This window comes from Chaetodon auriga, chromosome 13 (assembly GCF_051107435.1).
Source record: "Chaetodon auriga isolate fChaAug3 chromosome 13, fChaAug3.hap1, whole genome shotgun sequence".
Lineage (NCBI taxonomy): Eukaryota > Metazoa > Chordata > Actinopteri > Chaetodontiformes > Chaetodontidae > Chaetodon > Chaetodon auriga.
The window spans coordinates 13,301,734-13,328,512 of record NC_135086.1 but is presented as its reverse complement, the minus strand read 5'-3'; the positions used below and the strand labels follow the sequence as shown (position 1 = coordinate 13,328,512).

At 44.2% G+C, this 26,779-nt stretch overlaps 2 protein-coding genes across 7 annotated transcripts in view; one reads left to right on the top strand and one right to left on the bottom strand.

Annotated features, from left to right (window-relative positions):
- LOC143330106 (electrogenic aspartate/glutamate antiporter SLC25A12, mitochondrial-like) overlaps positions 1-8,699 on the top strand; it is a 21,549-nt gene extending 12,850 nt beyond the window's left edge. For all 4 annotated transcript variants that reach the window (XM_076746313.1, XM_076746316.1, XM_076746315.1 and 1 more), the window contains 9 exons: positions 868-946; positions 2,096-2,254; positions 3,216-3,268; positions 3,497-3,577; positions 5,762-5,902; positions 7,173-7,311; positions 7,594-7,752; positions 7,918-8,008; positions 8,096-8,699. In XM_076746313.1, coding sequence (XP_076602428.1) covers positions 868-946; positions 2,096-2,254; positions 3,216-3,268; positions 3,497-3,577; positions 5,762-5,902; positions 7,173-7,311; positions 7,594-7,752; positions 7,918-8,008; positions 8,096-8,303 — 1,110 coding nt within the window. In that variant the 3' untranslated portion in view covers positions 8,304-8,699. The remainder of the gene's footprint in view (positions 1-867; positions 947-2,095; positions 2,255-3,215; positions 3,269-3,496; positions 3,578-5,761; positions 5,903-7,172; positions 7,312-7,593; positions 7,753-7,917; positions 8,009-8,095) is intronic.
- dync1i2a (dynein, cytoplasmic 1, intermediate chain 2a) lies at positions 8,644-26,779 on the bottom strand. Of its 3 annotated transcripts, none has more exons than XM_076746317.1 (17): positions 26,707-26,773; positions 25,553-25,670; positions 24,581-24,695; positions 23,098-23,185; positions 21,863-21,952; positions 21,410-21,525; positions 17,019-17,105; positions 16,708-16,870; positions 16,503-16,602; positions 15,524-15,649; positions 13,290-13,436; positions 13,091-13,204; positions 12,456-12,589; positions 11,312-11,456; positions 10,223-10,363; positions 9,948-10,073; positions 8,644-9,645 (listed from the first exon to the last, which is right to left on the bottom strand). In XM_076746317.1, the coding sequence occupies exons 2-17, from the start codon at positions 25,658-25,660 to the stop codon at positions 9,532-9,534; spliced, it is 1,914 nt and encodes a 637-aa protein (XP_076602432.1). In that variant the 5' UTR covers positions 25,661-25,670; positions 26,707-26,773; the 3' UTR covers positions 8,644-9,531. The 3 variants fall into 3 exon arrangements, with proteins under 3 accessions (XP_076602432.1, XP_076602433.1, XP_076602435.1); XM_076746318.1 differs by having other exon boundaries at positions 21,893-21,952; XM_076746320.1 differs by lacking the exon at positions 21,863-21,952 and having other exon boundaries at positions 26,707-26,779.

Sequence of the window (26,779 nt, the reverse complement as noted above, 5' to 3'; positions counted from 1 at the left end):
TTAGGAGCCTTTAGCAGAGTCTGCTAATGGTGGGAGGGGAGTGGGAGTCAAGGTGGATGTGGGAGAACAAAATAGTTCCTGCCTCCACCGGATAACACGGCTCTATATCAGGCTGTGGTCAGAGCTTTCAGGCCACTCATGCTCCTGGGACTCATGCTCAGAGGTCTGGAATTTGATTCCTTTGGGGGGGATGCTGCAATTCTCAGGCCTGCCCTTTAGTGGAAGTAGGCTAATTGTTTAAACCCTTTGATCAAGACCTCGATCTTGTTAGCATGCAACCCCTTCGCTGGAAGCATCTGGGAAGAGGAAAAGACTGATCTGCCCCGCTCCCTTCTCATCTGGTCTGGGAGAAGTTACGCGCCTCAACCTGCACACACACACACGCTTTAGCAGAGTCTCACTCGGACTGTGTAATATTCATGTAGATACTTATCTGTACATGGAAAAGGCTTGTGGGGCTAATCTGTTCCACTGCACCGCAGTGAAAACAAAAGGGGCTCCGCTTTCAACATCAAACACCAATCCAGAGATCAAGTAGATAAGAGAGAAATTATACTGAAAATAAAAGAAGACCTTTAGCTTTAAGCCTCCCACGTGTAGCATGTGAGGAAAACTCGAGCTATAGGTTCACACACTCATTTATCCAGAGCTGGTCTGTCTGTGACATTTGATACCGGCTGATGATGAATCAGACGTTATATGACATGTCCACATTCCATCGCCTTCCTCTGCCGTTGAGTAGCATTTTTCTTCCACAACGTATCTGGTTCGCTATAGTTTAATAGCCGATTCATGGTTAGTGTTCTGAACCCCCCTCATGTCTTTCTCCAGATTATTTGACCGCCGGTGTCTTTTTCTTCCATACAGCACGTTCACGAATCTCGGCCCATCTGGCTCCAGGCTGCAGAGTCTGCCTACAGGTTTTCTCTGGGCTCAATCGCTGGAGGTGAGTGACATGTCTGCAGCGGAGCCCCCGGCCCGCCTGAGGGGTAACCTTAGCCGGCCAGACTGGCGCGCTGAGGCCCCGGGGCCGGCCATTGTGCTGCAGGGAGAGGGGTTGGGATGTGAGGCTCCGGCATTGTGCTGCCGTGCCACCGGTGGCTCCAGGCTGTCGTTGGGAGTCGGAGCTTTGGAATGACACAAATCTTCCGGAACCGCACTCTCTGGAATCTCCTGTCTAATTACACTGGAAGGAACTGATACAAGGAACGTCTGACATAACTGCCCCTCAGATAGGAACACACTAGGACCCTGTGTGTGTGTGTGTGTGTGTGTATGTGTGTGTGTGCATGTGCTCTCCACATACACGCAAAGGCCAATTCAGGCAGGGGTCCAAAAGAGATGTATTTCACGAGGCTCATGGTGAAACCGCCATGTCTTTGTGGCGATAATGAGCTGTTTCTCACCCGGCTGCGGTGCTGGCCGAGCTGTTTGCATGATCCAGAGAAGAGTCATTACAGCAGCCTTTGATGTCAGACAAGACACGGGAAGTAAAGCTAAGAGCAGGAGTTTAGTGCAACTTGCTGCAGCGTTGCCTCCCCAGTTCATCAGACTTTCTACTCTGAGCTTATTGACAGTTGTTTTTTTTTTTATAATTTATACACAAACACAGTTTATTCCTCAGTGATCATTAAACAACCCCCTGAAACATGTCTGCATCGTTCTTATTGCACAACTCAAATGTGTAAGGCACTCTGACAAGATGGCTCGTATGCACCAAGAGCTTAAAAATTCTACTCTGGAACTGAAACAATCAGTTAATCGATTAGTTGATCAATAGAAAATTAATGAATTCATTAAAAAAATAACTTTGATTAATTGTTCAAGTTATTTCTCAAATAAAAAGGCAAAACATTCACCAGTTTCAGCTTCTCACATGTGAGGATTTGTTGATTTCTTCATCATATGTGATAATGAATTGATTGTCTTAAGGTTTTTTAGGTTTCATAGACAAAACAGCTCATCAACAATGAAAGAATTGTTAGTTGCAGCCCTGCTCCTCACAGATTTCAGTCTGTGTCCTTAGAAAGAATATACAAGCTAATAAATTTCACATAATTAAAAAAAAGCAGTGATAAATGTGTGTGTCTTGTAGCCACCGGTGCCACGGCTGTGTACCCCATCGACCTGGTGAAGACGCGCATGCAGAACCAGCGCTCCACCGGCTCCTTTGTAGGAGAGCTGATGTACAAAAACAGCTTCGACTGCGCGAAGAAAGTGCTCCGTTACGAGGGCTTCTTCGGCTTCTACAGAGGTAATCCTTCGCATATTTTACAGCACGTGGAGAGGACCTGAAATCTGTGTGCGAGCCCACAAACAAACCATGTGATGGGAAAGCATTAGGATTTGTCAGTGTGCTAATACCAGCAGCATGGTTTGCTAATTGATACCAGACACCTTTGCCCTCCCCGTGAGTAAAGCAACACCCAGGGGTCGCGTTTTCATTACCTCAGTACCTGGGAGAGAGCTCCCCAAGGAAAATGACCAGCAGAATTCATGTAGTAGCAGTGTCTGATCTGCCCCTGCGCCGATGGTGATAATGGTGCTGAAGGCTTGTGATATACAACACTTCTACCCTCGGGCTGTTCATATGTAGGAAGTCAAGACTGCCATCTACTGCTACCTCCACCACTGCAGCTCCTTGTTGCTCTGATCTGCTCTCCTCTGCCTTCCTTCCTTCCTTCCTCCTCTCTTGCACATGATAAGAGGGTGATTGACTCTGAGACAGACACGCTCGGCTGTTTTCTGGCCGCGTACCAGCAGCAGTCACTCAGCAGCTCCTTCAGAAGTTTATCTGGCTTGATGAAGGACAGGCGGTGAAACAGTATGGCGGTTATCGCCACCGTAGCACCCAGACTCCCCCCCTCCTCCCCCACGATCTTGTCCGTGACCACACAGCTCTCTCTGTTCCCCACCATCAGTGGGATCAGGCCCGAACAATGCTGATCCCATACGCACCAGCAGTGTCATATTTTAGGACTTTTGTTCAGTTTCAATGGGACCTTTGTGTTTTGGCGCAGCAGATGTATCAGCCACATCTGTAAATATTTATGGGTTTGTTTTACGCGCACAAGAACCCTGCAGCTTACATTGTTCTAGCTGTCAGTGGATGTATTCATTCAGCAGAGATAAAAAATGTGCATTCATTTCAAGTCATGACTTTGTCTATCTCTGTGTCAGGTATTCTAATGGTATCTATGAATAATATTTTGCAGGTCTCCTCCCGCAGCTCATTGGCGTTGCCCCGGAGAAAGCTATCAAACTCACGGCAAGTCATTCCACTGTGTAGCTCAGAGTGTTCAAAAAGTTGCTCTGAATGATTCACTGTGAATGAAAAACATGCATGGAGCGCGGAGGAAACGCACTCTTCGCAATCAAGATGTGACTGCAACCACAAGTTAACATTAATGCCCTGCCATCGAGATTGGGATTGTGTCTCATCTGCCTTTTTCCTTCATGTCTTCTTCTTCCCTTTTTTTTTTTTTCCTTTTTTTAGGTGAATGATTTTGTCAGAGACAAGTTCACCACACAAGATGATACCATCCCTCTGCCTGCAGAGATTCTCGCTGGTGGATGTGTAAGCATTACTTTAGAGATCTTTTAAATTCAGTGTGTAGATGAACCCAAAACCAAGTAAAGGAGCACCTGAAAGATGTGTTAAATATACATGATTTAAGGTAATTAATGTGAGCACATGTCTTTTACTGTTATACTGTTGTATTTAAGTGCTCACTAGACCCTATTTGGTTTATCATGAGCTGGTTTATTAAAATACATATGTGCCAAAATATGTTTTAAGTAAAAATCCAGCTTGTTCACTTATTAGCTGGATGGATGAATATTTTAGTTCATCAATAAGCAAAAGAGAAATCAAAACACACACCTCACACTGCTGTTTGGATGTGTCATATGATATAAACATTACCTACAGGACTACATAGCTGCACGTTAGCAGGCAAAATCTAATGACTATATACTGCAATATAAAAATATTAATGATAATATTACAAGAAAATGTCCTGCATTGCAAATGTCACTATAAGTTAAAGTACTAAGTAGCAAAATGTACCTTAAAGTATGATAAATAAAAACTCTCACAATGTGGATACTCCACACAATACTCCCTGCGAGTGCTTCACTATTACATATTATTACATTGGATTATTATTACAGATGCATTAATGTGTACGTAGCATTTTGCTGTTTCGTGTATTGTTGGGTAGCTTTACTTTGTATGTAAAAGCTGTGAGATCAGCATGAAGGGAAGACCTCAATGGCTTCATTTTTGTACTTAAAAAGATGTACTTATTCACATTCCGCCCATACACACATGAAACGCGAAAGTTTCGTTTATTTGTTCTTGATGGAACTTCACAAAGTCCTCATTGAAAAACTGAACTCATTTGTTTTTCAGCCAAAGACCCGTTTTAAACTTCTTTTTTTTTTTTGTTAATTATGGGGAATTCTGATTAATTGTGGTAATTTATTAAAAGCATATGCTTCTCATTTAAAACTTAGCAAGTATTCAGCTTCTCGTCAGCTCATCTTCTGGTGTCCTGCAGTAGGTGGACTCCCTGAATACGGAAGTTACCTCTAAACTGGACTTCTTAAAAAAACTGAAATACTATAACATCTTTTGAGTTGTACCCCAGATTAAAGATGTAATTCCTGTGTTGAAGTGAAACAGGCAGGCCATGCAGCAGAGCCCGCAGGTTGCTCGCAGAGGAGCGGGGTCTGCGGGGTCTTGACCCCTGTCAGGGTGTAATTGTAGGAAGAGGCCCTGGAGGGTCCTGGATGAAGCAGGGTCTAGCTCTGCGTGATTGAGTTTGACAACGCGGTCCATACCCGAGGCGTGGTCACAGAGCAGGTCTCAACGCAGGACAACAAGGATGTTTCCAGTACACAATGTTAGCCGCTGTGGATACGCCCCGTCTACGGCCTGCAGGCCCGCATGATTCATATTCTTTCTTTGAGACGACATCCTTGTGTCGTTTTATGGGAGTTAAAAGTCTGGTTAATCTGACGGATTGTTAGATTGTCACTGCCATCAGAGGAGAGAACTGAAGAAGATAAAACAGACAGGCTGAATGCATCAATCTTCAGAGCAGCGGATATTCCCCCTCTGCTTTGAAAATGACTCAATGTGCCGGAGCTTTTTTTAGACCTTTGCTCGGATGTTTACAGATAAGACCCCTGCCCTGAATGTCACCAGCAGCCATCCTGGGGCCTGATTAGATTTGGGGAGGGTGATAAATGTGCCTGAGTCAGAGGGTGCTGTGCCTTTAGGGCACTGCTTGCCCGGACTGGGTGATTCAGCGCTCTCCCCTGGGAATGGGGGTGAATTGGGGAAGTGTGCGGGGGTGAGGCCAGGCTGGGCCGCTCACCCTGCCACAGGAGGTGCCTGAGGGGAGGCGAGGGGGCAGAGGGCCGGTGCCAGGGTCAGAGCCTCTCAACCATGAGCCGGGGCTTCTACTCACCCTGTCTGCTCTGTTCTGACCCCAGTTGTTCTTCTATCAATGCCTGCTTTTTCCTCCTCCTGTCAAGGCCATTCTCTTACTAGATCAGGGGAAAAAGTATCGTATTGTGCTGAAGTTTACCGAGATAATTGGAAAACTCCTACCAGGGAGAAATGCTTACACATCATTACATCTCCACCTAAAGTTCACCCCTCAGATGCATGACCTGTCAATCTCAGAAACCTACATCTGTGCATATAAACCACTCGTCAGCCGTTTTCTTTTTTTCCTCTTGCATCCTGCAGGCTGGAGCTTCCCAGGTGATTTTCACCAATCCTCTGGAGATCGTTAAGATCCGTCTGCAGGTGGCTGGAGAGATCACCACAGGCCCCAGGGTCAGTGCCCTGAGTGTTGTGAGAGACCTGGGCTTCTTTGGCCTCTACAAGGTAGGTCAGCACCTCTGCAGCACCATGACGTCTGCAGCATCAACCTCTGTTAACTGTCATGCAAGGGCAGTGAAAGGTGCTCTTACGTTCCTAAGATACAATACGAACAACATGGGGGAGTTTATTTATTGCTCACTTCAGTGTATGTAATAACAATGGAAGAAGTTTGGTGGACGAAAGGTGTCTTTAGATGTCTAAAATGAAAAAAGATTCTATTTGCTTTCACATAAGAGAGAGAACAGCAGCGAATCCTCACAGTTAAGGTGGAACTTGAATAATAATTAAAATAGTCAAACAACACATTTGACAAATTAAGCTGCAGTTAAGTGATTAATCAACTAAACATTTCAGCTCAAGACCACAATGTAACAGTCAGAAGGAAAAGGTCCTCCATGCAAAATAATTTCAGTGTTACATTAGTATAAATTATTTTATTGGATTGGTATTAATGGTGCATTCACCTAAAAAGCTTTAAAAAGCAAGAAAATCCTAATCTGCCTGTCAAATATTGTGGAGTGAAAAGTACAATATTTCCCTCGTAAATGTTGCGAAATAAGAGAGTAAAGTAGCATAAAAGGAAATACCCAAATACAACATAGTACTTGAGGGAATGTACTTTACTTTCCACTGCTGTATATTAACATATGATTTGATTTTTTCCCTGTAATGATGCACAGATGAAATACTACTGTATTTGAACAAACATTTGTATGTGTACACAGACGTAATGGAGATCAGGATCAGAAAATTGAACATCAAACAGTCCTTTTGCTGACTGTTTGCAATTTTCTAAGACTGTGTTAAACATGCAGAAGGAGCCGCGGCCAACAACCAACAGCAAATTAGTGAAGGATTATGCTTTGCTACCGCTCCTTTCCAGATCCTTGTGGGTTTGCTCACAGCTCGAGTCATGTGTTCATACTCCATATTTTAATGAGTAGCAGACAGTGTGTGGCTTGTTAAAGAAAAGAGGAAAAAAAGCTGACTTCCTCTTGGCAGAAGAAGCCAGCCACACCGGGGTCCACGGCTGTGCTGTGTGTGTGAGTGTGTGTGCGTGCGTGCGTGTGATGGATTTCTCTCTGCCTGGGGCTCTTTGACTCCATCATCAACAGTAAAGCCCCCCTGTAGGTTGAATAAGACAGCTTCACTTAATCCCCCAGACAAACCTCAACCACTGCCTCTGCCTGTGACTGACTGCGGTCATGAGATGTGTGTGTGTGTGTGTGTGTGTGTATACGTTAAAATGATCTTTCTTTTTTTTTTCTGTTAGGGAGCCAAAGCTTGCTTCCTGCGTGACATCCCCTTCTCTGCCATCTACTTCCCTGTTTATGCCCACACTAAGGGGAAAATGGCAGACGAGGAAGGAAGGCTGGGGCCGCTGCAGCTGCTCACTGCCGGAGCTATTGCAGGTAAACATCTGGAAAGCAACAGCAACAAGCTGCATTTTAATTGAGGGATTTATCACATTTTCTTCTCCAAGAAATGCATTTTGATTTCCTACCCGTTTGTGTTTTCTCCATCCATTGATCTCACTGTACCCCGGCTGTGTATACGGTGTTTTTGTCTTATCACACCATACATCTATACCCATCTCAAGCCCTGCGTGATGCTGCGGCAGGGATGTCACAATGTGACACTATCTGTGCATAGCGAAAGCGCTTCATTACGTCTGTTGTGAAACGTCTCCTAAGGTATACCGGCGGCTTCGCTGGTGACCCCTGCTGATGTCATCAAGACCAGGCTCCAGGTGGCGGCCAGAGCTGGCCAGACGACATACAGCGGAGTCATCGACTGCTTCAGGAAGATCCTCAAGGAGGAAGGTTTCAGGGCATTTTGGAAGGGTGCAGGAGGTAAATGCACGCACACACACACACACACATACACACGCTCACTCACAGCCCTGTAAGTGGTTTCATGACTGGGAAATGGGGCTCGCTGTGGTGGCTGTAATTGTCCAGAAGGCATGGCAGAAATATTAAATCCCACATGGTAATTTTCAAACCCTCTTCCATTAGCTCGCGTCTTCAGATCTTCACCGCAGTTTGGTGTAACCCTGCTGACCTATGAACTGCTGCAGAGATGGTTCTACGTTGACTTTGGAGGACAGTAAGTGCATTAAGCCTGTTTGCTCAACTATGTACCTTTTGTCAATTTCCGGAAGTGCGTCTTGCCCTAATCTGACTCTCTCCTCAGCCGTCCCGCTGGCTCTGAGCCCATCCCTAAACCCATGGTCAAAGACCTTCCTCCAGTGACTGCCGACCACGTAGGCGGCTACCACCTGGCTGCTGCAACCTTTGCTGGCGTGGAGAGAAAGTTTGGTCTGCACCTGCCCAAGTTCAAGCCTTCTGGAAAGGAGACAATCAAAGCAGCGGAGTCCATAATGGAGCCACAGGCTTCATAAGGCGTCCCTCATCGTGACTGCGAGGGCTGCATGCTCCTCTGGTCATTATGTTTCCCCAAAATTGAACCACGTTTCAATTAAATGCATTTGAGCGGTTGTCTTACTTTGAATGCTGCATGAGTATGGCTTTATTGCGTTTTCTTTGCATTGCTTGCACAACTTTACTGTACATATTGTACTTCTCTACAGAGGGACATTATGGCATTACGAATGATTGTAACTGCATTTTCTGGTGTGCAATAGCTTTGGTGTGCATGTGTCAGTTCAATTTCAGAGACGCGACGATGTACAGATGTTTTCAAAAGTGTTCATTTTGAAATCATGACCAGGGACTTGGGAAATAATTTAAATGTATTTATTGTATTTTATTGAAATAAATCATTCAAACTATTTGTTTCTACTGTGTGAAAAGTACATTCTCAGTTTTGACACCAGGGTTTGAGATTCTTCACGAAAACAATCTCTGTTCAGATCCTGTGCGTTACAGATCTCTGAGAAATCACTGAGCAGTTACAGCATGCATGATCATCTTAGGCATTGAGGAAACTTCCAACTATCTCAAGTCTAACCAGCAATGCTGATTAAGTGAAAACTGATGCAGTATAGAATATAGAAGTAGAAAGACATTTGGATTTTGGACAGTATTTTACAAACACGTATTTAGGTTATCAAGTCTAAAAGGAAGAGGGATGACAACATGGGCTACACGGGTTAGTTTACATTCCTGTGTGTTTAAAGGTGTGATTGCTTTACTACAGCTTCGATGGACATAAAGCTCAGCTATGAGTGTTCTTCATGATAATGTGGAGTGGAGCACCTATTAGGGTTGAAAAACTCAAAATTAAGGCTGGTGTTCACATGCCCTAAATGAAGACAGGTGGGATTTTTACAATCACGATACAAATTAAAAGTTTAAGGCATCTGGTTGGAGAAAGGACGAATGGTGTGTGTTTGTGAATATGGCTTCATGTTAGTGTCTGAGGTTGATAGCCCTGTCGCTTGTGTTATTCCAGGGAAGACTGGTGACGGTCCAGCTAACCGAGAAGGCAGAGTTGTTCCAAATAAGAAAGTGTAAGAAATCAAGAGATGTCCGTACTTCTTTCTGACCCAAACTTCATCTTTACCTCCAGTCATGTTGTCATCTCATCTTTTCCTTCCATCAAAAATAGGGGCTGGTATTAACAAGTGCGCCACTGGTCCCTTAAACGTCTCGTCCACGACCAGCAGATCAGGCAACCAGGCGCTGAGCTGCCAGCTCCTCTGCGTCGTCCCTGTTCTCGTTGATCTCTGCCAGCGTGCGAACGAAACGGGTCCACTCGTCGTTTCGTGGAACCGCAGTTTGCTGAAGGGGGGGGGGGGGGGCACACAACAGAGGCATGACTCACATTTCAAACACAGGTAACGGCCTATACACAAATTTACAGACAATGGCTTCATTACGTACTCAAACCATGAGAATTAGTTTGAATTTAATCCACATGACACTCATACTCTGTTCTGTTGTTCAGTTAATCATTACAGTAAAAATGAAAGCAGCTAAGAGGCAGAATCATGTCTGCAACAACATGCTTCAGCGAGTACGCTACAAAATGCAGAAGAGTCAAGAGAAATTCACTGGTACAAAGCTGAGTCATGCCTGCTCACCTCTCCAACTTCATACACACAAACTCGCCCATCGGAGTCTCCCACGGCGATTTCTCTGCCAGAGTGAGCCCATTTGACCCTGTTGAGGGCCGGGTTACCCTCTACTGTGATGCTGGCGGTCGGAACCTGAAACGGTAACATCAGAAAATACCAGTTAGAAGAGTGGAAACTGCCACGCTGCTCGATAAACGGTAGATTGATTGATAGATTTGAAAAAGTTGTGATGGGATGTGTGTGTGCTATGGAATGTGTGTGTGTGTAGGAACCCATTGTACCTCGGTGTCGTTGTTGAGGTTCCACAGGTCGAGATGGCCCACACCATCCACACACGCAAACAGAGCAGGGTGAGTTGGAGACCACATGACGTCATACACGTAATCTGAGTTATCTTCGAATGAGTAGAGCGGCTTGTTGTTCTGCAGAAAGATTTTAAAAAAAAAGTATTTAAATGACTTAATTTACAGAGTTTACATGCTTGCTGTATGGAAGTCTGTCTATGTATCTATGCAGAGATATAACCATGTGATATACAGATGTGATCAAACATACATGATGGCACATTTCATCTTGTGCCATCAGGTCAACATGTTGCCGTATGATCAAAAACTTCCTCAACTAATGACATTACTATCAGTTTTAGTTTGTGTTGAATGCTAATTTTCATTTGCATAATCTGATGAGAAACACGGTGAAGATTATTTGCTAAACGATAGCATGTTAGCACTCTGTGTGCTCCATAGCAATAAGGGCACGCAAACCTGTTTAAATGCAGTGCAGGCAGAGGGTTTGATGCTGAATCTCTATCAGCTCATAATCAAACAGCAGCAGGTGCTATGGATCAAGCTGTGCGTTTGATATGTTCACAGGTTAAGATGTGATAGTGTGATACACGGTCCAAACGATGAGGGTGCACCTTTACCAGAGCCAATGCTAACTATTAAAGAAACATTTATGTTGACACAAACATCTGGACTCTGTTTTACCATGCCTGCTCAGGATTAAAAAAACCTAAGAATTGGACCTCAACTTTTATCTCTCACAATTTGGTTATCTTTACAAAGTGGATTAGAGCCTCACAGAGCCTTGGGGGGCTTTTGACTCTTAAATTTGCGGTAACAAATGAGTTCTTTTGTCTTAACAGTGTCTAGTGACTGCGTTGCTTGTCTGGCTTCAAATTCAATCAATAGCCTTTTAACAGAAGTACGTCGCTTGAAAATCAATATAAAAAGAAACATTATTACCCTGAATGACTGAAGTGAAGAGCAACAGAGACACAAAACACACAGAGGGAGGAAACTTTTTCTAACCACTGAATGATCCTGAGGTTTGCACCTTTAAAAATGCAACCCACATCTCGCCCGTACCTTGGTGCTCCACAGCTTGACAGTCCAGTCGAAGGAGGAGGTAACAAACAGGTGGGAGAAGTCCAGGGGCCCTGGAGCTGTGTGGCAGTTGATCCCTGTGATGGGCCCATGGTGGCCTTCAAACATCTCACTGATGCCCGCTTTGCTGTGGAGCACACAGATCAAGTGGGGGAGTAAGTGCAAAAGGCAGTGGCAGATTAAATCGAGGATGACACATTTAATTCCCACAGCAGCAGATGTTGAGTAACGGCCTTCAGTCGTAAACAAACTTGAATATATGTATCTGTGCATTGCATGAAGGGAACAAACCAAACGGTTAACAGCTCGCACTCTGTCTGGGCACAGGTGGACCTCTGCTGGACACATTCACTTTAATCCTTTACTTAGATCATGTGATTACCAGCAGGGTGGCAAAAGTGCCTGCAACCCATCAACCACATGTTGCAGAGCTGTTAACCAACTGAGGCTCTGATAATTAACGTAGAGAGGTAAATACTCAGCGTGAGTGATGCTTATGCATTATTAACTGCGATGAGAGTATCATACCATTGTAAATGAGGTGGAAAATTATTCCCCCAATTACAGAGGTGATTCTGCTGTGCAAAGCCTAGCAGCTATCCCCTCTCTGCGGTCTCTGGGCATACTGCAGGACATTTAGCACAGAGCTAGCGCGCTACTCTGTGGCAGCTCGGATTTAAGCCACATTTCTTTGCTTCTTTACCAGAGGAAACATCCACTGCGAGAGAAGCCCCGGCCTCTTAAATGAGAACATTGTGGGATGAACTGCAGTTTTAATTCTCCCCAGGACGACTGACTGTAAACAAACTCTCTCACCCACAGAAACATACTGAGGGGGGAAAAAAAAGGACAAGGAAAGAATGATTTGTTTCCCCTGCATGTGTGCCCTGTTTATGTTGAACGACCTTTACAAACACAACTGACAAGCGGAAAAGAAAAACAGGATGACTGGGCAGGAGTGAAACCTCAAACAGCGGGAGATCAAGTGTTGGATTTGCGTTGCACTGGGAAGTGAGTGGGCTATATTTATTTGACACTCGGTACTAGGTGGGCCTAACAAGCTGCCTTAGTTTCCTGGCCGTGTTCGGGAGGGACGCCTGGGGACCGCGGCTCCTTGTGAACGCACCTTCCATGACGACATGACATGTAGACAGAGCCGTCCTCGCTGCCCACCACGAAATTGTTGACATCTCCGAGAGGGAAAGACATGGAGGTGACAGCTACAGCTTTGGACTGCTTGAACACCAGCTCCATGCTGTCCTGTGGAGGGGAGGGAGGCAGCATGGAACAACATCCTTAACAAGCTCCCTGCTCAGGCTTTATGTTAACACACACTCTGCCAAGCACAACCTATAAAAATCACCTGACAGTTTATTAATGTATAATCTAAATTCAACTAGCACTTTATAAAAAATGGAAGCTTGACATTGAGGTCTTGGCAGCGCAGATGAAATGACACAGCTAGCAAAGTTAATTTCCTTCAAAGTGAAAAATGAGTTGAAGAAAAAATAAGGGTAAAGCCGGGGGAAATACCAAACTGGAATGCTAAAATGAAGGAGTCTGGCCAAAATGTTTGACATGGGAGGGACAGGAAGCGAGCGGAATGTGAGACCAAGGAGGCAAAATGCAAAAACTAAGCTGAGAGCTCACACTTAATATTTTATGGTTAAATCTTTAATCCTGAGTCGTTTATGTAATTCAGAAATATTCCTCTGACCACCCACAGGAGAAAACCGTCGCACATACACACATATAAGTCACCTGTGGCTGAGAGAGCATGTCCAGACTCCAGGAGCACATCTTGCCATCAGTGGAGATGCTAATCAGGTTGTTGGCGTTCTGGGTGCCGACCACATTCACACAGTAAACTGGGTGCTGCAAAGAGAACCAGGGAGACATTTTACCCTTCTGCTGTATTAAAAATAAAGCACCGGCCCACTGTGTCAGTAGTTCAGTGTACCGTATGTGCTGCTGCTGACAGCGGGGTCCTCTGCACGGGGGTCCTCTTGTTGCTCCTGTTGTCCCACAGGACAATCTGGCCTGAGTACGTGCCCCCCACCACAACGTTCGGGTGGAACTTGGAAAACGCAGTCGACATAACAGCAGACTGTCAGAAAGAGGCAAAAACCAGAGAAGAGGATAGACAATGTTTAGTTTCTCTACTGATGAAAAAGTGCGTGTTTATAGTGAGACAGCACTAGACTAGACTACAGATGTACTGCTGTGTCACATCCAATCAAAGAAGCAAGAACGCATCCAGATCCAGACGTTGGGCCTAGATGTCCTGCACGTGCACCTCAAAGACCGAGACTCATTCTCGCCTGAATAATGCAAAATCTGTGTGGTAGGGCTGGCCTAGGGCTTAATATCTTTAAAGATATACTGTGCAGGATTTTCCTGTTTAGCCCCCAGCCAGTAATGGCGCACAGGTGAGGTCAAGACTTTACAAAAAGGTGACAACCAGGTGTGTGACTGTAAGCAGCATGCATCCGAGAGGAAGCTCTGAAAATGGCAGAGACAGCACAGAGAAAATGCATATAAAGCGAGGCGAAACGCCAAGTGGACACAGCTCGTTCCAAAATGAGAAATAATCTGGGTTTAGCTTTAACTCGCTGGCAAGTACTGAAGAAGAGGATGAGGATGAGGAGTAATGCGGGGCTGGCCTGTTTTCTGTCAGACAGGTAGGTGTCGGTGGTTAGCTTAGTTAGCTTTTCCATTACAACAAATGTAACATCATTACAATAGCAGCTTGCAGCGTGTGGACAAGCAAAGCGCCTCAGGTGGCGTTGAGTGAAAACAGTCATCGACAATTCCTGCATATTATACCTTTAAATCGTTTACTATATAACAATACGTCATGATCTTTACACTCAGTTGCCAGTTCATAAGGTGCAGCAAGCTAAAACTAGTGTCCTGCAATAAACCCAATGAAAATAAATAAATACACAGAGGTGCCCTCACTGATATAAGGGAAGACAAAATAATAGAAACACCTGTCAGTGTAACACAATACAATCAACGCTACCACAAACTGCATTACAGCAGGATTGTGTAGGTACTTGGTGTACCTAATAAACTGGCTCTTTCTGAGCATATGTGTCTTTCTCTGAAATGGCTTTCACGTTCATAACAATAAGAACGGCATTCATTTCCACAGACCAGTAAAAACACTGAACAATATAATAATAAGCAGGGTGAATTTTCCACTGAGGGAAGTGACCACAAGGCAAAACTGTGTCAAACCAGGTTCTGGCTGTTTTTTTTATATATATTTCTAAGTTTGATATCAGCAACACTCAAATTCTATTCCAAGCTGCCAATAATCAGAGCATGGAAAGTATCAACTTGAACCTGCTGTTTCCCTGCTTCATCTCAAAGTTATAGAGCTGCTCTGTGCATGTTCCCTCTGTCCCAGCACACATTCAAACATCTCCAATCACTCCGCTCTCACAGCGCAAACCAAACAAACCTTGTGACTGGTGAAAAAGATTATGACATTCATGAATTTTATTATTGCAGTTTGGATTTTAGGTGGTCTACATGTAATCATTCCTACACCAATCACAATCTCACCTCTGTGTTTTGTTTTTTTCTAAAGGGAACGTTTCTTGATGCACGGCTCAGGAAAATCTCATTATGAGCCGACTTGGAGGCACAGAGAAAAACTGCGTTCACACTTCTGTTCAGTTTTATTCATCAGAGAAATGCGCCTGCATCTACATCCGCTCTCCAGGCAACAACATGTGGTTCTACTCAACTTGTCTTGGTGAAGGAGCCTGAGGGCAGGCATTATAATAAGGCCGGGCAGAGCGGAGGAGCTGTGCTGCTCTCCCTGCTCGCTCGTCTGAACACAGGGCCCTTGTTTAGATGCATATGATAACCAGCCCTGCCCCACACACTTAATCCTGCTGCAGTGCTCAGATTCCATTCAGCTCCTGCACCACAGGTCTTCTCCGGCGCCTCATGAACATGTGTTTGTGGATAGATGTGGTGGAGGTGGATGCCAGTACGCTGAACTCACAATGTGCATGGAGGCAGGAGGGAGAGGGGTGTGAGGGCAGCGGAGGAGGAGAGAGGGGTGAGCAAACAGGGGTTGGTTGGCGGTGCTCCATGCTTGTCATGGAAGAAGCCACCAGTGAGGAAGGAGGCGGGGAGGGGCAGGAGAATGAAGCTGAGGCGTTTTGCTTTGAGTACCTGACAGTGGAAGACGTACTCCGGCGTAGCCTTCTTGTACTTCATGTTCCACACTAAGGCCACGCCGTCTGGCTCGTGAGGAGCGTCCTCGTTGTTGTTGTATGAGGCAACCAGGAGCTCAGGATACTGGTGACAGAAAGAAAGAAAAAAAAATCAGCCAAAATGAATGCGAGGGGGAGGCAGACATGCCCCCCAGGCCTGGCTCCATGTGGACAGGCCTCGCCTGCCCAGTGCGGTGCTGCTGAATGCCTAAAAGAATGAGTAACCCTTTCCTCAAGATTTATGGCTCGTTTAATTAGCCCTACCCCCTCAAGAACTTTGGTAAATTACGTTTTTATTTCCTTTCATAATTTCAACCAAAAGCTACAGAGGAACAGTGGAAGACGAAAACAGAGCAGCTCATTGAGAATCTAAAATCTAACCTCGCTGAAGCGCGTATTAAAAACACAGGCAGCCGACGACTACAGAAACACTACAAAGATGTAAACAAACCATTAACCTCTGCTGCTTCTAATACCTGATCTGAGATTTACAGTTTGTGAATTCATTATTTCAAATCACAAGCGTATGGGTATCGCTCAGAGCGAGTAAATACGGTTAACAAAGCGCTGGTGTTCAATCACTGTCAGAAGTCGTTGCAGAATCATGCATTAAATGACCTTAGACACCAGAGGAAACAAATCATTATGGCCTCCGACTAAGTGACAATTTGTGTGGGACATAACTTACTTTTCCAGAGGGACTTGTGGCTAAAAGTAAATGCTGTCAAACTCAAGCTATGTAATCATAAAGCATTATGGCTGTGTAAAGCTAAGTTGTTTCAACAGCCAATTAGCAACATTTATGCACAGATTACTTATATTTTCGCACAAAAACAGGATTTTGGGATTGACATATTGATTGTGGCGAACTACTTCTAAATGCTCAGCTGTTCAGCTGTTGGTTTAAATTACAATAAGTTATTTAAAAAAAAAAAGACCTGGGGGGACCAGTCCAGGCAGGTGACGACACGATGTTTAGACCAGCGCTCGTCCAGAAACTGCCTGTTGAGAGAGAGCTTTGCTCCGGCCTGGATTTCACTGGGGAAAACAAAGCACCACAAATCAATACAAACACTTCTTCAAAAACCAATTACAAGTTTAAAAAAAAAAAAAAAAAAAAAACACCAGTTGTCCAATTATTACCCCTCCTTCTCCTCCAGGTCACGGCCGCTGTAGTCAAAGAAGAGGTCCACGTGCTCTGATAGAGCGCGCTCAATAATGCGAGTGCTGTGGTCAAAGAAATTCACAAACTCCTCAGAGTGCAGGATCTGGAGTTTTTCCTCCTCTGTCAGCTCGTGGGGGGGTGCTACACAGAGAAACACAAACACACTGAAATGTGGTGGGGATCCCTTCTGTTCATTGGTGTTTTGATATGGAATGTGATGCACTGCTCTACAGGAACAGAAACCTCTTCATACTCAGCAGATACTATAATAACAGTGGCAGTGGAGTACCTTCCTCCTCCTCTTTCTGGTCCGGCTTCTCAGTCTGAGTCTCGCTTACTGGTTGAGGTGGAGCGATTTCTTCCTCTTCTTCTTCCTCTGTTGATCAGAAAGTGAACTGTTACGTTGTACACACCACACCTCAAAATACTTCTAATGCAAGAAACCGGAAAATAACTTTGGCTATGATATCATATTTGTCAAAACTTCAATTTTGAACGGGAAATCAAATCAAATTCAAAGCAACAACTTCCACACAACAAGCGATCGTGCCTCCATACAGACGCTTCATACCTTCTGGTCACTACGTCTTCCACCGCCATTATTTTCTTTTCTCAATATAAAAAAGCTCCACTGAGTGATTATGGGCACGGCAATCTCCGCCTTGCATTTGTTTGGTTTGTCAGCACAATGTCGCCTTTCAAAAAGAACCTGCTCCTCTAAAGCAGGGAAGTTTGTCATTTGTGTTAAAGGGACACAGCGCAGCGGGTGTCTTGTTGTCATAGGGACCCCTGTCTTTCCCAACTGTTAATGAGACTCCAGCCATTCAATAGAGGGTCTAGCTGTCAGTGTAGCCATTTCCTCTGTGTCCCCGTAGCAGGTCGCCCCCTTCTAGGCCACGGGGCAGCGGAGCAGAGGGTGTGGAGCAGCTGCCCGGGGCCCATCCCATTGGTCTGGCCAGATGACGGCATGGTGCAAAAGCAGATGGTGATGCCGGGATTGTCTTGATCTCTTCAGAGGTGGCATGGGGATGGCACAGAGGTTTTCCGCCTGGCTGCCCCAAGACAAGCTTCTCCCTGAACAGCAAGCCTGTGCAATTACCATCCTAGCAGGGGGTCCAGCAACTCCTATTCAACCTCAGAGAATGTACAACAAAATACAGGCCAGACCAGCTGGCAAACTGCACACCGGTTCTACCTCAAAGAAGATGAACACTCTTTTTCAAAACACATCTCCAAGAGACGGTATACAGCCTATGCTTTCAATGTAAAAAATAAATAGCAAAAGCAGGACAAAACAGATTCATGAGGAGAGGGGAAATACTCGCCTGGTTCCTCCTGGCACTTATCTTGGTATGAGCCTTATAGTTAATCTAAGATGACAGCGCCGCACGCCAGAATTTCCTTCCTACCGAGATAATCTAAATGATAATGTCATCTGTCACTTTCCATGAAGTGATCTATCCCCTTTCTCGGATGGAGGTTTTGGGAAGAAGGTTATTGAGTGCACTGATGAGTTTACAGAACTGGGTTGATGACACAAGCCATTTCAATGTACGGCCATACGCTGCAACCAACAGGACAAGGTTAAAATCTTTCCTTTCAAGGGCCTCAATCAGGCTTAAAGGAAAACAGTAATCACTGTCTTTCAGCTAGTCCCGGCCGTGCTCGTCAGCCCTTTCCCTGGTGAGGCAGCCAGAGCAATCAACCTGCCAGGCATTAGGAGCGGACAGACAATCTGAAAATAAAGGGTATAATGCACCTGCCAGCCAAAATGGCCATTTGGAGAAAAGCTAGTGATCCTGGTGACCCCGCTGGGGATGTGTAGGGGGGTAGTAGCGCCTAGCAAGGGTGGGGTGGGGGTGGGGGGTTGCATTTAACAGAATTCACCCGGATCACCGATGTCCCATACACTGACACCTCCTCTCAAAGCAGGCCCAATTATGGCTTTTGTACCACTTAAGAAATAAAAGCTTTTTTGGGGAGGGGAGCTGGACAGGAGGGAGGGGGGGTAATCACAGGTCTTAGTCAATGGACAATATATTAACGCAAACACAGTATGCAGCCAGAGATGTACAAGTACAAAACTAAATGACCTTTGCTCTCCGCTGCAGGTGTCTTCCACTTTCTATATGTCCATGCTGACTTCAGCACGTGCAGCAGGGCTTTTCTCTGCCGTATAAAGGCCAAGAATACACATAACCCACGACCACACACACATGCACACACACTATCATGTCTTCCTTCCTAGCTGCAGTTTACACAGTGCACTTCAAAAACTGAGATCAACCTTTTCCATGTGCCACAGGGTCAACATTTGTGGTAGAACAGCAAACTGAAAATCACTGCAAGGCAATAAAAACAAAGACATCAGCAGTCAAGACTTCTGTCAATCTGTTCACCCTGATCAGGACTTCTCTGAAACAGGAGGTGCTTCAGCTTCTTCTCTACTGACACTGAGGCCTAAAGATCTCAAACAGGTGAGCAGAGGTCCAAAACCGGCAAAAAAAAAACCCCTCCTCCTTTAAACAAAATGCCCGTCAGAGATAAAAACTCATAATATCGTTAAATGAGATTGAGAACAAAAAAAGATCCTCAAAGGTGCAAAAACTCAAACCATACACTGAGGAAAAAAGGGGAATATTTCAAGTTTTCCATTCAAATGATTAGTGGCTGTACGACAGAGGGATACAATAGATATTTAACAGTACTAATCATCAAGTGCATAAAAGCTGACCACAATTACAAGTGGCACTTCACACAAGAAGGCCATTAAGGGCTTTTGTGATTAAAAGTTTTGACCTGCCTCTGAATTCAGAGTGATTAAAACAATCACATTCAATTAAATATTAGATTTACTGAACTGCTCCACATACTCATATTCCTGACAAGCCTTTTAAAACGCTGCAGCAGACCAACCACTCCACACACACCCCACCACCACCCCCCAACCTCCAACAATATCTTACTCCATAATTACAGCCTCTTGTTGAGGAGTGCATACTGATGCTGCATATTACCTACTAGTGCAGTCTGGGAATACTGCAGCGGCAGCATGGAAATTCACCAATCTGACGGCTTAAATCGAACAATTTCCTGAAACCACCTACAGAAGAATGCTACTATGGTGTCCCAGGCTCACAAACCTTCTCGCAAATAAAAGACGTGGATGAATGAATGTCAGAATTATCATCAAAGAGGGCACACGAGGCTAACAAAGACTGTCCAGTTGATCTTGTGCGGGAGAATGATTCAAAACCGTCCCCATTAATAACAAACAAATAACCCGAAGATGTGTTCTCCTTGACCGCTCAGGGGCTTTTCTTTGGGTCAACAGGGCGGGTGATGTTAAAATCTGAAATCGCTCACTCTTTCTCTGAGATGTCTTGCAGACACTGTGGGAACCCTCGGTTTGCAGCAGCCAGGACACGGCAGCCGCTCCCTCTAATGCCACCGCCTGCTGACCTTGAGAGTGCTGCGCCGTTGCCTCCTTTTGACAACATGATAAATCGCTCAATCAGAGAACAGGCCCGACGCCACCCCACACATCAAAAAATGCGCCAAGGGGAGCAAGCTGGGAAGGGGATGCCGTCTCATCGAGTGCCAGAAGTGATGGTGTGAAAATGCACAATGTCACTGAGTGTGTTTTGTTATGTGCCTGTTCGGTGAAGGGAGAAGACAGGGAAGCGAGGGAGTTGATGAAATGATTACATAGTGGCAGAGAGGGGAAGGGGGGCCTCGTGTTGAACAGCTGGCAGAAACCATCATTGTTTAACACAGTTTTACAATGCCCAGTAGAGTCCAGAGTAAAGAGCGATGAGGAACAGGGGATGCTCTTCATCCTTCACTACTTCTGCTCATAGTTTTCCACAAAATCACACAATTTCATCTTCCTCACGCTGCTTGCCACTTCAGGATTTTCTACACATCACCTGATGGGACAACAACCAAATACCTGGACACTGTTTAAAATCCTAACCAGGCTTTTAAGGATGCTTAAAAACACGTTAGCTGATGCAAATAAATGGAGCTTTAAAACAGGCAGACTCGTTCCAACAGTTGGGGGTTTTGTAGGATCTGTGGCTCTCAAATCTCTTTGGACCAAAACAAAATCAGAATGCAAAACGTAAAACCTAATCAGGACTTCGGTCGAGCGCATTATCCGCCATCTGTCATTACATAAATCAACCAAGAGCACGCACACCCACAAATACTGCATATTTTATGGGACATGTGGTCAACATTTGGATGTTAGTAGTAGCCCAAATACCCTCTTTGGCCTGAAAGCTCCAGTGCAGCAATTACATACATATCAACATGCTTCAGAGGCAGAACGCAGTCGCTTCATATCTGCCTCCCCAATCGCATTTCTCCTTCCTGTCACCGGTTGTCTCATCCTGCTCGTTAATTATGCCGAAGTGGAGTTGGTTGTGAGGTTCAGAGGAGCAGGGCTTGTCTGCATTTAATCTCTCCTTTGACTTTTTGTGTTCCCTAAGCCTCATTTTTTCCCCCTTTACTTTCATCTCCCGTCAAATCTCTTCCACTTGTTGTTCACTTCCGGTACCCACTCGTACACTCCACACAGTGGGTTTTTGTAAAGCTCTCTACGCCTCCACATATTCAATCACACCATTCACACAGCCCATTCAAAGGTTGACCTGTATGATAATATGTAAGAATCACCTTCTTTTTGTTGAGTCATGACAGGTGTCTGTGTCTCTTTTGTGTAGGACACAGTTTCACGTGGAGGGAAGTCCACCTGTGTGATTTTGGCCATTCCCAGTTTCACAGTCCCACGCCTAAAAGCACAGAACAACTCAAACTTTGCACAGCTCAACATCACTACAAAGCAGTAATGATTTTAACAAGAAAAAAAAAACACACAAAAAGTCACTGTACTGTAACTGTTCTCATCTGTTTTTGTAATAATTTTCACCTCCCTGCGGATGGAATTTTGTGCCGATCAAAGTAAGTAAATGAGAGTTTCATGAGATGGCTTCAAATTAGTTACACAACCAGTGTGAGTTCATTGAAAAGGTTTTGCCTGACCACTCTTACATGCTGGACTTCATTAACTGAATTATGACTCTGAAAGACAAAGTAATCATGCCATAGATTGAGAGAAGGGAAAATGACCAGGAAAGGAGAGAAGAGAGTGTCCAGTACCCCAGCTCAGAATCAGAGTGAAGTTGAAGAGTGGACGGGTCAGAGTCCCAGTGCAGAGTCCTGGTTAGTGACACAGCAACATGGCAGCATTAGTGAGAGAGACAAGCAAGCACAAATGAGGAGAGGAAATAAAGTTAGCATTATGGCACACAACATGCTGATTGGATCTGAGGTTATCAAAACACTCTTAAAGCTGGATCCTTTCTGGAATGTTTTTCACTTCAAATCAAGCTTGAATCACCCTCAGAGGTGGAAGAATGCATCTGCTTAAAATGCATGGATGCACGGGGTCCTCAGGAGTGGGATGACGCGGGGTGTAATGTGCAGCCTGAGGGGCTGATACAGTCTGAACTGTGTCACACCAAAAGCCTCTGAGTGTTGTGTCGACAGAGAGGGAGGGAGCGAGAGAACCCTCAGGGAGAAAACATGACCTCCATGTGTGTAGGAAATGGCCATGCTGGTGAGGGAAATGAGTCAACAGGTTGGGGGAACAGCTCCCTGGGCCTGATGGGACACTGGGGGAGCTTGAATTTCAGCCCAGGGAAGGGGCTCTAATTAGGGGTTAAGAAGTCCCCGAGGCATCACAGCAGCCTGCTGTTTTATTGTTAATTTAGAATCGCCTTAATTCAACGACACACAGATTAAATAAACATGTGCTCAGTTGGCATAAACTCGTCATCATTCACTGTACTGGTATGAGACATAAGAAAAGATTTTAGCTCAGTTCTTAATGTAGCCATGCTTTAAACATAGAAAGCCTTTGCCTGCAGTTGAAAGAGATGCAAAGCATACAAAGCAAAAACAGACCCACATTTTCAAAGCAATATTCAAAATACTTCTTAATTAATTTGCTCAACAACACATCTGCAGTCTAAGTGGCTTGAGAGGCTGTGACGAGGACACAGAAATCCCATTCTTGCTGGCACTAGCATAGCTGTTACAGTTGAGAGGACAAAAAGAACTTTTTGAGGATACATATAGAGACCAATAAAGGATTAAACATTCTGTGTTGGGTGGGGTAATCGCCCTTAATTCCTCCTAAATTGGGCTGTTGGCATCGTTTCCAAACTCGTAATATACTGCACTTGAAGCAGGGAAAAACATTTGTTACTCACACTTTTGTTGAGGAGCATGTGTGTCTGTGTGTGTGTGTGTGTGTGTGTGTGTGTGTGTGTGTGTGTGCGCACGTGTTTGTGTGCGTGTACCTGGGTCCCACGGCTCCATCAGAGTCTTGGCTCCCTGCATCACTTGGTGTGCCCCCCGATTTGGTAGTGGGAGACATGGGAGGAGGGACTACATAGTAAGACAGACAATAATCATCTGTTACAATGTACAGACACTAAGCTATTCACAGCAGAGCACAGAGTACAAATGCATCCATGTTGCAGTGGCAGCTTCATTGTTTCAAATGATGGATGAATGCTGGATGAATGCTGGATGAATGCTGGACGAATGCTGGATGAATGCCATCAGTCTTGATGTAGATTTCCTGACAGCTACATGTTAGTGAGCATGTGTGTAAAGCCTTGAAATCAGTAGCAAAGCAAGTTCAATTTAAAGTACAAATCAGTCTGTAAATGACAAGCTGGGGCAAGCTCAATGCCTTTTGGAAAAGAAGCTTTACTTAACGCAATTACACTGACTTTATCTTTATCAAATTACAGTTTGATTAAATGCAATAGCACGTAGAGCAGACACACAATTAAAAAAATACACAAAACTATAACGTTTTTTTTTTTATTTCTGTTTCAAGTTTGGTCTCCATCCTGTGAGACTTTTACAGATTTTCTTGTGGATCTCTTCTGCCACCTGCTGTTAGCAACGTGACGGTGCTCTGACAGCATGGACACAGTCTAAACTGTGACATTTTAAAACCATTTGTTTCTGTTATCAGTGCTTGCCCTGTGCAGTACATGTATTTATGGACAATTCTGTGAAATTTGCTGAAAATATAAGAAAACTTTTAAATCTTAAGACTCATATTTGACAGGCTACTTATGAAAGGCCCTCCTGCATACTGAATACATGTTTTTGCCCCTTTCCACTTAGTGACCTCACCATTTAGTTTTATCTTCATGACATTTAATTTGCAAAGCTCCTGAAAAACAAATCTTTCGGTGGCAGCTTATTAGGACAGTGATGCATTTTTATTGCTTTGGCTCTGTACTCCAGCACATTGAATCTGAAATTACTATGGTGAAATGATAACATTTTGACCTCATGAAAGGGTTAAAATGCCAACTTCCAGCTTTCATATGAGCGTGTTTGCATCCTCACATGAAAGCTGGGAACAGAAGGTAACAGGACACACAATTAAAGTCATTACATCTAATATTTGGCTGCTCATATATTCCAGTCAATGACTGTCTGAAGGCTGCCACAGCCATATTCACCTCTTGCTCACTTCTGAGATTTTTGCTTTCATTCTGGTCTTTAACAATTCAAACACATGATCAGCTGGACTGAGGTCAGGTGACCGAGTCGGCCAGTAAATAACAGTCGATTATTGGCCATAAAAAAATATGTATGTTGTCATTATCCTACAGGTTAGATCGACTTTAGGGGAATAACACGCTGTTTATCCAGTATCAATGTGAATACCCGCAAACTCTAGCTAACAGCCAACACACTGAAAAAATATTGATTCAAAACAGACCATATACAATAATACAGTAACATAAAACATACCAACAGGAACCTCTGAGGCTATGCCCATGCTCTGAAGGAGAGCCTCAGTCTCACGTCTTTTTTTCTCCAGATCAGAATCATCCTGGTGAAGTGCAGCGTCTTTCAACTGGTCCGCCTAGAAACAGAGCAATGCCACACCCATTAATGCAACCTCTAAATATCCACATTAAGTTGATCTAGGACAATAGAGTGTCATTGTTGCACGTTTTTGTACCATTTCCAGACCAAAACACCAGGTGGAAAGGTTTTATAAGCTCTGCCTGTTCCATGACATTATTCCTGCTGGTAACTGCACATTAAGTCACCTCTGTTTGAGATAACAAGGCAGAGCTATCAGGGCTGATTTTCTTATCTTGGTAGAAACTGTATGCTATCACTGTGGTACGTTATGAAAAACAACTTCAAAAGACGCACCAGTAAGATATTACAACAACAGAGAACAAAAACTCATTTTACTTGGATTATTTTGTTGTTACTAGATTATGATTAAATTAAGCATATATATACATTCAGTTTACTGATAATAAACTGAAAAAAACAATTCTCCTGCTAACCTTAAACTATAAACATATATAAACAGCACAAATCTGAAATCCTTGATGACAGAATTATGATAGTGAAAATTTAAATAATAATAATAATAATAATAATAATAATAATAATAATAATAATGTCCAATAAAATATCAACTTGCATCTCATTCACAAGAGAGGTGAACAAGTACACACAGTAAAAAATGACTCTTGTAATGTGTTGTGTCAAATGCAAGTAGTGGATATCAATGATTTCCTGCAGCATCTGGACTAAAATTCCTCACAAAAATTAAATATTGGGAGAAGATTTGCATTTAAATAGAGAAAACTGTTTTGCAATACTCAAACTGGACCAGCGATGGTTTTGTTTATCATCCATATTCATTCTTGTATTCAGTATGAGTGGATATTAAAAACACTGACAAAAAGTTAAACATACCTCTTTCTTCTTGCGCTCCTCCTCCTTCCTTTTCTTCTCCTCTCTGATTTGTGCCAAGCGCTGCTTCTTCCTTTCAAGCTCTGCTTTCAGCTCACTTTTGTCAGACATGGTGCAGCAGCTGTATACAAATAACACATTTTAGTTAGTGTTTGAGTTCCATTAAGAATACATTGAAAAGATGGGACCCTTAAGGCTTAAGTGTGTTAAACAAAAGTCAAACATCAAGGGTGTCCTTATTGTCTCGTGTTCTCTCTGTTTGTACAGACCACTGACAAATGAAGCCATTGCTTTAAAAACTGCCTTTAAAAGCCAAACTTCTCCCGATGCTCTCAGCTTCAGTACCATCAGCAGCCATGGAGACAGCTAGCTACACCAAACTTCACCGAGCAGTATGCTAAGTTAACGTGATCATCCAGCAGGGTTTTCTGCTTTCTCCGAAGCCGAGTGAGTTAAAGATTTGCCTGTTTATAGACAAACAGATTATTTGTCAGCTACATGTAATTCGGTTAAACCTGAACCAGGTTGACCAGTCATTGTCGGCTAGCGAACGGAGAGCCCCACCCTACAGTTGGTTCAAGTGTTCACACCCGGTTAGCTTAGCACGGGGTTAGCCTGTCCGTCTCTGTTACTTTTCTCTGGCCCTAAATCGCTTGTAATATAGCGTTATACTTTCAAACTGAAAGTGAGCACCATGCTTACATGTTTCGTTACTTATTACACAGCAGTTTCATACAAACATGAAACATTAGCATCAAACCGGCCTCTGGTGCTGCTAACGTTAGCCTTCCTTGTTATAGCTGCCCACAGAGCTAGCTTAGTCAACCTTGTACCTGATTTCATTAGTATTTGCAAAGATCCCACATAACGTTAGTATAAGATAACTTCTTCAATAACATGTTTTTCGGGTCGCACAAAATGTGACTTGCACGATCCAACCCACGACTTTATGGCTAGAGATGTAGCGGTAGCTTTGTTTGTTAGCACCTAGCTAACAGTGAACCGGACCTGCAGTGCTGTCATGCGCTTTCAACTCTGCTGACCGCACAGTGAACAAAGCAAGTTGGGGTACAAACACAGCGACAAATGCCAAAAAAAATGCTAAAAGTGTGCGGTACAATAGCTAACGTGACACTGAGTACATTAACGTTACAAACCTTAAAGCAGGTTCTCCACCTGACAGCAAATGCCTATAACCAATAACAGCCAAAACAAACGGACTGCCAGCCC

Coding starts and splice junctions, on each gene's coding strand:
- dync1i2a (XM_076746317.1), bottom strand. CDS start 25,660: ATGTCTGACAAAAGTGAGCTGAAAGCAGAGCTTGAAAGGAAGAAGCAG. Junction 12,590..13,090: donor ACATGCTCTCTCAGCCACAG/GTGACTTATATG, acceptor TCCCCTCCACAG/GACAGCATGGAGCTGGTGTT. Junction 10,074..10,222: donor ACCTCAACAACGACACCGAG/GTACAATGGGTT, acceptor TTACCGTTTCAG/GTTCCGACCGCCAGCATCAC.